The sequence below is a fragment of the Trichechus manatus genome, unplaced genomic scaffold (genome assembly GCF_000243295.1).
Source record: "Trichechus manatus latirostris isolate Lorelei unplaced genomic scaffold, TriManLat1.0 scaffold00063, whole genome shotgun sequence".
NCBI lineage: Eukaryota > Metazoa > Chordata > Mammalia > Sirenia > Trichechidae > Trichechus > Trichechus manatus.
The window spans coordinates 87,873-97,586 of NW_004443999.1; the positions used below are offsets into that span (position 1 = coordinate 87,873).

Consider the following 9,714-nt stretch of genomic DNA (forward strand, 5'->3'; position numbering starts at 1 on the left):
TTATGTTAAAGATGTTCTCCAATCAGGATTTCTGAACTCTATTATAACCTTATGGGACCACAGGTGTGTATGCAGTCAGACTTTGCCTGAAGGGATGCTATGCAGCCCATGACTGTATTTATACTTTCATTACACACCCTAGTTCTCTCGGCATGAGTGCCTCTCTTCTCAGGCAACAGTTGTGCAGGAAATTATCCTCCCCCTGAACAAGTGGGTGATGATGCTACAGACTCTCCCCTTAGCTTCGCCAGTGGAAATCCTTTGCCCTGGGGGCACTAGGAATCTGACTCCTGTCCAACTGAGGGGATATGGGGCACTTGCAAAGATGGCTTAGTGGACTCCAACACAAGATGGAAACTATTCTCTGAAACCCAATACCAGCATAATCCCATGGGGTCACACCCTGCCATGCCACCCCTGGGAGAAGTGAGCTGGATCTGCTTTGATCCCAGTACCCCGAGGCACGCTCTGAGGGCTGGCAACCCCTCCTCGCACCTGGACTTTCTTGCTGTCCTGCTGCTCTCGCTTCTCCAGTTGCACTTGCAGCTTCTTCCTCTCCTGCTCCAGCTCTCGCACTCTCTTCTGCAGCTTCAGGAAGACTGTCATGTCCATGGCCGCCTTCTCCAGGCCGATTTCCTTCAAAGGAAGATGGAGAGCAGGGAAAAGAAGGTTTCAGCAGTGTAAATGCCTTAGGGAACATGTGGCACCTCACCACCTACCTCTGTATCAGCTGTCTGTCCTCTCTCCCCTCCCAAACATCAATCCGTGCCTCAAATACAAAGCCAATGCCAACCACCCATCATTTTTCATATTAACATTGGCACTGCAGGCTCACTTTCTGTCTAGATAACATCTGAATCTCAGCCATTTATATTCTTTCTGTGTGAGCCACTTAGAACGACCGATCATATATTCCAAGAACAAATGTGTAAAGACATAGCCATTTTATTTGGAAGTTAAAAGAGCTCACTTCTAGAAAATGGCCTCACATCAGAGAAATTGTAAAACTCAGGACATAATGCTTCCTGATGAAGAATCAATGTGGTTACTAATCACTGTAAAGGTGCTGTCAAATATCACCTGATTGTACCTTGAAACACTCAACACCTCCCTCTCCACAGAGCTCATTTATCCAACAGAACTTGGAGCATCCATTTCCCAGTCGATATTTTTCCCTTCAGATTCGTGCCTGGATGTGCCCTCCAGGGGTCTGTAACATGTGGTTGTATGTGCACTAACATGCCCATCTTGCCTATCAGTGTGTATCTCTGTAACCATAGCCACATGGATTTTTTTAAGTACATGTGTATACATGTGTGACAATATAATTGGGTTCTGCCAGCATTTAATGAGTGCTTTGTGCTTAGCCAGCACTGTGCTAGCTGCTCTGGCCGAAACCAAGAGCCCCGTCTCAGCTTCCTTGAAGAGCACAGCTCACTGGTGGAAGTGCTTACATCAGCATGCAGACAATCACATACACAAACATCTGGATGGTGAGTCTGGAGTTCAGGCTGATGGAAGCCTTGGGGGGCCTAGACTTAGGAGACTGTAACAGCAAAACTGAGGGCCTTAAGCCTGCAAACCACATGGACCTGTATGACAGACAAGAGATCTTGTATCCTGGGGACCTCTTTTTCCACCCTTCTACCCTCTGCTCCATCACTCTGTCCTTTACTGTCCTTGATTAGCAAGCCTGTACAATATTACAGAATAGTTCCTTTAGCCATTTAGTGTCTGACTCCCCATCAGACAAGCTCTGTGAGGGCAGGGCCTTCTCTGGCTTTGGCACATCTGACCCTTCAGCTCTAACCAGCAGTGCTGGCATGTAAGCACAGGCTCAACACATATTTGCTTCTTCTCTTTCCTAACCCTCCCTTTTTTATTTTAAAAGTTTTACTGTGCTTTAGGTGAAAGTTTACAGTGCAAATTAGTTTCTCATTCAAAAATTTGGTTGCAATCCCCGCAATGTGTCAGCACTCTCCCCCTTTCCCTTTACACCCCAGGTTCCCCGTGTCCATTCGTCCAGTTTTCCTGTCCCTTCCTGCCTTCTTGTCTTTGCTTTTGGGCAGGCATTGCCTTTTAAAAACTTCTTGTGGTAAAATACATATAACAAAAAGTTGGCCGTTTTAAACATTTTTAAGTGTATATTTGAGTGACATTAATTACATTCACTATGTTTGTTACCATCACTACTTATTCCATTTCCAAAAAAATCCCCACACATTTATTTTTACAACTGTCTCTCTATTCCTATCTCCAAGCATTTCACAAGGTTTTTGTATGCTTGTGATTTTCTCCTTCTCAAATGCCAGAAGAAAAATTGTGTGTCTTTGTACCTTTGACAAAATTACACACAGACCATACGGTCCACCATGTGGTTCATTATTAGTGACTCTAAGAGGCTGTTACTGACAAAGTAAGTCACCCAGCATACTTTCACTCCGAATATTTGCTGTTCTCTGAATTTTATCCAGTTTTTAAGTCAGGAAAGAAAATTTTCTTGGGCATTTATTGATGTTACTATATGCGCTGTAACTATGAACTGGGGATGATAAATTACGTCTATTTTAATGACTTAGCTGCTCCTTCTTAAGCAGCCATTACACTCTCTGCATCAGTTTTGAGTTTTGCAAGAGCAATCAGATATCCACCTTCTTCTTTCCTTTCTGGATAGTGGGTAAGGTGAATGATCATGTATTGCTTTGCACAGTGAATGTTAATTCTAGAGTACTATCTATAAACCCACTGCAGTCTGAGGGATCCTGCTATCAAGAATTAGGCCCTGGTTACTCTGGTCACTACAACAAGCATTAAACCTCTGCTGGGCAGCTCCATGCAGGTAATAAATGCTCCCTCTGGGGCACAGACAGCAGCCAAGAGCCTGCATTACTTACATCCACCGGTTGGAGGGCATCCTCTGTGTCTCCGATCTCAGATGTCGAGATGGAGGGGTAATTAGAGTCAGATTCTAAGCTACTTTGGTTTGATGGGTTCCGCCTGTGGCCTGGAGTTTGCTATTGAAGAAAAAAAAGTGAAAACTCATTAATAACAATGTAATAACTGTTCATTCCCAAAGAGCAGCAGGCCATGGAGTTGGCCTTCTGCCTCACTTGTCAAGAACAGTTATCACTGTTTCTTGGAATGATGGCTAAACAGAACGGTTGCTATGAAATGTTTCACCTACAGTTCTTTTTTGGTCATCCATCTAGCGAACCAATACAACGACAAGAAGACGAAAGCACAGCTCTGGCAAGAACCGAGCTCCTTTGTCTCTTAAGGAAATGCAAATCTTAACACTTACAAGGACAATTTCTCTGGTGAAATAAGCCTTCCCTCCCAGTCTCACCTTCCAACTGCACAAAGGCAGTCCTGTCACTGGCCTCCCTTCTGAAAAGGGTACCAAAAACCTGCTGCTAATGACCCCTTTCCTTCAACCTGCACTCCAATTTTGTTTATGAAAATACTAACATATTTGAAATAGTTTGTCACTTACACTGTTCATTTAAAAATACCACCCTCCCCCCTTTTTTACATCTGATTTGGCTTTGAGAGTGAAAACTAAGCTTCCTAGGAAAATTTTTAGATTTCTATATATTGTCCTCTTCAGCTTCTCTTCCTGGTTTCTATGCAATTAACTTATTCAATCTTGTTTGCATATGCATTTCTGGAGGGAATGTTTATATGGGGTAAAAAAAGAATGACTGAGATCCTGAAATAATCATGAAAATGTTTCTACGCCGACTGCACTTCATCAGTGATGAGGAGAAACGATCAGATGTGGGTACAGGTCAAGACCTCCAAGTCCCTCTCTGCAGCAGGCACTAATGAAGCCAAGATTACAACTCCCTGACATCATTGTTGTTCCAACGCAGGGATGTTCCCAGAAAAGGAAACAAGAAAGATAACACATACACCTGGGTGGAATTTTCCTTAAATGCATAACTGAGATCTTTCTAAGACCCCATAGTTAGAAAAGTAGCTGTCCTTAGGAATGAATCACCCAGCCCAGCTACTTCCCTATGCAGAACCTCTCCCCAGGAGTGGCAAGAAGAGATGCTGGAAGGCACCACCGTTTTACGCAGCACATGTTTAGTGAGCACCGGCGGTGTGTCAGAGAGCAGTGCAGTGACTGGCACTGCATGAGAACAAGGGTACAAGGTGGATGGCGGCCAGGGAGCCGGGGGGCTGCAGCAGTGGGGCAGCAGAACCACCCTCCTTGCCTTTATGATGGTCATCTCATCCTGAAGGTTGTCATATCTCTGCTCCAACTGTGAATATTCCTTCACGAGGTTCTGGTACCGGGTCCGCTCCTCCTCCAGATCTTTCATCAGATTTTCCTTGACAGAGTTCTCAGCAAATCCATCTGGAAAGCAGGCACATTTAAGCTGCAGTTTTGCCTTCTGAATGGATTCCCCTCACATGTATTGACTCATGCTTGCTGATTAATCTCTTGTTAAAAGACTGCTACGACAAGCTCATATGAATCTATTAAGCTACCTCACTTACTGCAGAGCAAAGGGGAAGCTCATTATTCTGTCTTAAGTCTTCAGAGACGGGCAGAAAGAGCCACCCTGCTCCTGGGGAAGTGGGAAGAAGTGGGCAGCGCTTGGGAGAACTCCCCCGGTTAACCAAGGTTTTGTCTACAGTTTCTTCCCTATTCCTGGGTTTTTCCGGTTGATGGAAGGCAGGGAGAATGCAGGAGATTTAAGAGAAGAGAAGGCCAAAAGGTAGGTTGGAGGAGGGAGGGTAGACACATAGATAACATGGACTGTTCATATAATGGAAAGGAACAATTAAAAAAACATTTTTGTTGTTGTTAAAAAGATACACAGTACACCAACTTCTACATGTACAATTCAATGACGTTGATTACATTCTTCAAGTTGTACAATCATTCTCATCCTCCTTTTCTGAATTGTTCCTCCCCCATTAACATAAACTCATTGCCCCCTAAGCTTCCTATCTAATCCTTTGAGTTGCTGTTGTCAATTTGATCCAATATAGATAGTTCTTTAAAAGAGCACAGTGCTCAAGGCAGACATTCTTTACTAATTAAGCTAAACTACTGTTTGGTTTAAAGATTTCATGGGATATTTTTGGTTTAAGGCTTAAAGATTATCTCAGGGCAATAGTTTTGGGGGTTCATCCAGCCTCCATGGCTCCAGAAAGTCTGGATTCCATGAGAATTTGAAATTCTGGAAAAGGAACAATTTTTAAAGGAGAATTTAAAAACGTTTTATGTTTTCAACAAGATTTTATGCTGGGTAGGCCTGTGAGGTCACTGAGTTCTATTCTTTCATGACACAGAGGAGGAACCAGAGGATGGGAAGAGGAGAAAGATTTGCTTCAGGCCATAGTGAGCCGGGCAAGAACATGGGTCTGCAGACTCCCACTGCTCCTACACAGCCAAGTGGTATGTGGGGATTGAAGGTGGCCCAGGAGGTGGCTAAGAGAGGCTGAGGTGGGATCTGATTCATGGCCTTCTCTTCAGCAAACGTTAACAGGTGACCCACTGCTTAGAAGAAACCATGGCAAGTACTACGGATGCCAAAGATACAATTTCAAAACAGCAATAAAAGCAGCTCCTGATGCTCACTGTGTGTCAAAGCACCACAGTAAGCACGTCACATGTAGTATCACTCACTCCTCATAGGAGTTCTCTGACATCTGTAATATTATGTCCATTTTGCAGATGAAGACACTGAGGACTGCGGTCATTAAGTGGCTTTCTCAAGGCCACACAGTAGCATACGGTAGAAACAGGATTTGAATACAGGTCTCCCTGACTCCAAATCCCACGAAGTCCCATGTGTCATATTGTTCAGTATGTGTGTGTCTCACCTTATTAAATTCTTGAAACCAAATGTCACAGCAGGATCCTAAAGATCACCATTCCTTTTTCCATCTCTCATCTATTTTTTTTTTCAATTTTTTTCAATTTTTTATTGTACTTCAGGTGAAGGCTTACAGAGCAAATAGTTTCTCATGAAACAGAAGTACACAGGTTCATCTCTCTTCTATTAAAGTCCTTTCCCAACTGCAGCATCTTGACTCTAACTGCAGGCTTGCTGGGAGTCTCTTGGGGACATTTGAGGAAAAAAGGTGTGGAAAACAGATTAAAACTCAAAACAAAAATCAAGTACTTTGGTACTTACCTTTAGATTGGCACAGGATTTGGTTGTTAAGCTGTTCTTTCTCATCCTTCAAGAGAGCATTTTCTTGCTCCAGGTCTGCCACTCGCTGAAAGAGAGAACAGGGAAAAATGTTTCCCCTTGTGATGCTGGCCAAAGGAAGGACTTCTTTTGTGGGGTCTGAATTTCAACTGGGTATGTTTAAATGTTCTTTTTATTTAAGAAAACCAAATCAGCCAAAGTTTCTTGCATTTTGAGGGGAGAACTGTATACTGAAAGAAAAATCCCATTAAAACAAGACGGAGGAGCTCACCATCACTGTTGATGGTCTTCCAATACCCATAAAAGCTTCACAAAAAGTCTACATTAAGCTCACATGCCTTGTTCAGGGACTTGCAAAGATAACAGGCTTTCATGTCCTTGGATTTGATTGCCTGTCTTGGTAAATCTTTAGCTCTTCAATCTGAGTCTTAAGAAAGCCAGAAGCTCACATTGAACCAATTAGCTCTGGTCTTCTTCCTACTAGTCCTCCCCTGGTCTTATTAGACCAGCACAGTCCAGATCCTCAGAAAGGGAAGGAAACTTGGTATCGATAATCAACTGTCCAATTTAGCATTTAGTTTTTGAGAACATCCCCAAAGGAAACATAAGCTGAATATTACTGAAGAGAAAATGGCAGAAAAGAAAAAAAAAAAAGGAAGAGAAAAAAGATAATAAGTGTTAAAGAGGATGTGGAGAAATTGAAACCCTCATACATGGCTAGTGGGAATGTGAAACGGTACAGCCACTTTGGAAAACCAGTCTGGCAGTTCCTCAGTTGTTAAATATAATTACCATATCACCCAGCAATTCCACTCCTAGTTATATACCCAAGAACAAAAACTATGCCCACACAAAAACTTACACACAGATGTTCACAGCAGCATGTTTCATAATAGCCAAAAAGTGGAAACAACCCAAATGTCCATCAATAAATAAAATGTGGTAACTCCACACAATAAAATATTATTCAGCAATAGAAAGGAATGAAGTACTGATCCTGCTACAACATGGATGAATGTTACAAACATTATCCCAAATGAAAGAAGCCAGTCACAAAAGGACACGTATTGTCTGCTTCCATTTATACGAAATGTCCAGAATAGGCAATCTATAGAGACAGAAAGCAGATTAGTTAGTAGTTGCTAGAGGTGGGGACATGGAGTTGAGGAGAAATGGGCAGTGACTGCTAATGATTTCAGGGTTTCTTTTAGGAATGAAGAAAATATTCTAATATTAATAATTGATGGTTGCATAACTTTGTGAATATACTAAAAACCATTAATTGTGCACTTTAACCAGGTGAGCTGCATGATATGGGAATTATATTCAATAAAGCTGTTAACAAAATCCCATTCCACAATAAAACAATCTACTGAGTGCAGCACATTGTGTACAAATTGTTACAAAACGAAAAAAGACGGGTAAGATGGCCTCCTAGTTTTTGGTCTGTGTGACCAGCTTCTCCACAGACAACTGGTAAGACTGTGCTGACACAGTGAACGACCTCACAATCTTTGGTTGAAGTCAACAGATTCTGGCCATCTTGGCACATTTTATGATCTACTTGCGGGGAGAATGCTTCTCTACATATACAGAAAGAGTACACTAACACAACATATATAATAACTAGCATGTGCTCAGTAGCAGAGACCAGATGGTGGGATTGCTACATCGGAGCCCTATGCAGGAATAGAGGAGAGATGATCACACAGGTCCCTTAGGGCCTACCTGTACTCCGTCAGAGTCTACCTCATAACCACTGGTCGGATCTGAAATCTGTTTCTATGAATGCAGCCTAAGGTCGTGTAATTTCACTGCAACCACCTGTGATCTAAAATCAGAGCCACAGCTACCGTTGGGGAGAGCTGTGGTTAACAGTGTACACCACCAAAGGTTTCCACTGTTTCTGAGCCTCATTTCTTCCTACCATCTCCTCCAGGGCTTTGACTCATGAATGCAAGCCTCCAATGAACTCAGCTTTGTTGTTCCAAGCCACATATCAAAGAGGCATTAGGGGAGATTTGTTTTTCTTCCTTGCCTGAACAATTCTGGAGGTCGGCCCACGTTTCTGTTCTTTAGGGAAGAGCAGGAAAGGACTGATCCCCCACTTAGCTCTACAGCCCAGGAGGTCAGAGAACACTTCCCGAATATCTCCCCAGGTACTGGTCACCCCCAGCCCTCCCAGCCAGCTAGCTCATGGTGAGTTTGTTGGCAGACATGACAGTTGACAAATGTCTGCAGTCAAATGGCCTCTCTTTTGCTGTCAGGGATGCAGAAACATTGAGAGATGCTTTGGCAACATGGAACCAGGCAGGTACAGAGTATTCCTCTGAGCATGATAAATACCTTCGCTAGGTTTCAGGACTCATTAAACACCATTTAGCGGTTCCTTTTTCCCTTGTCTTTTAACTCTTGCAGGCAGCTTGACTTGGAGTACAGTATTTCTAATTACTACAAGCCTGTTTGGGATAGCTCATCAAAGCCAACACTGGGGACAAGACCTGTAACTATCAGGCTAATATAGTCCATGCTAAGTTAAAGGAAAGAAATACTGCCGTTACTAGCTTATCTTTGGGGTACCAATGTTTAACTATGGGTTTTGCGTGTTGTTTTGTCTTGATTTATTTTTTTCAGGTTTGGTATTTGTACACTTCTCTGTAAAAAGAGCCAACTGCAAGGTTTCTAGTAGAAAACCATGGGACAAACTGATTGGACAATGCCTATCAGGCAAGGCTTATTTGCCTCTGTTCCGGGTAAATAAGCATGAATATGCTATAGAAATGGGAACTTATTTAGAATGGGAAACAGGCTTAGGCAGAGAAGAGAACGAAGAAGAAGAAGAAAGAGTAGACAAAATGCATAGACAGCTGTGCAGAAACAGAATTTGAACTTACTTGGGAGACATGGCTGTGTTAGGCACCTACAAGCTAGGGAAATGAAACCAAAGGTGGAAGAGACGCTCTAACTGCTGTAGGGGAGGGAAATATCGGTGCCATCATTCAAGAGTATCATTCCTGTAATTCACAGAAGAGCCTGGAGGAGAGGCACAGAAGATTCCAGACTCCTGGCCCAGAACCCTGGGTATTACTTTTTTTTTCATTCAGCATAGACTATGTCAGGGTATGGAGCTAGGAACTAGGAGGGAGTCAAGCTAGAGTTCATGACCTCAAGCAAGTCACAATCTAATTGAGGAAATAAGCTAACGTTTATTGAGCTCTTCCTGTGTCCAAGACACTGTTATAAATTTACTTAACACCTTTGAGGTAGGTACTGTCATTTTTCACTTTTAAGGAAACTAAGGCACAGAAAAGTTAAGAAACTTGTCAAAGGTCACACAGCCAGGAAGGGGGTACAGCTGAGATTTGCCCTGAGCTGTTCGGGCCCAGGCCCGTATTTTTAACCACTTCACCATCCTGTCTCCTGACAGTTCAGAAGGCAAACATGTGGAGAACAGTTATGTCAACAGCCTAGAAGAGGCCTCGAGTGACTGGTTTCAACAGCAACAGCTACAGGAAGGAGTTCAGAGCAGGAGGGAAGTGGC

The 9,714-nt window shown here is 43.0% G+C and overlaps 1 protein-coding gene across 1 annotated transcript in view; it reads right to left on the reverse strand.

Moving 5' to 3' along the window:
• MYO5B (myosin VB) overlaps window positions 1–9,714 on the reverse strand; it is a gene marked incomplete at its 3' end in the record, with an annotated part of 218,200 nt that overhangs the window by 51,889 nt on the left and 156,597 nt on the right. The window contains exons 19-22 of the mRNA XM_023733930.1: window positions 6,156–6,240; window positions 4,221–4,363; window positions 2,895–3,014; window positions 408–636 (exon numbers count right to left, since the gene is read on the reverse strand). Coding sequence (XP_023589698.1) covers window positions 408–636; window positions 2,895–3,014; window positions 4,221–4,363; window positions 6,156–6,240 — 577 coding nt within the window. The remainder of the gene's footprint in view (window positions 1–407; window positions 637–2,894; window positions 3,015–4,220; window positions 4,364–6,155; window positions 6,241–9,714) is intronic.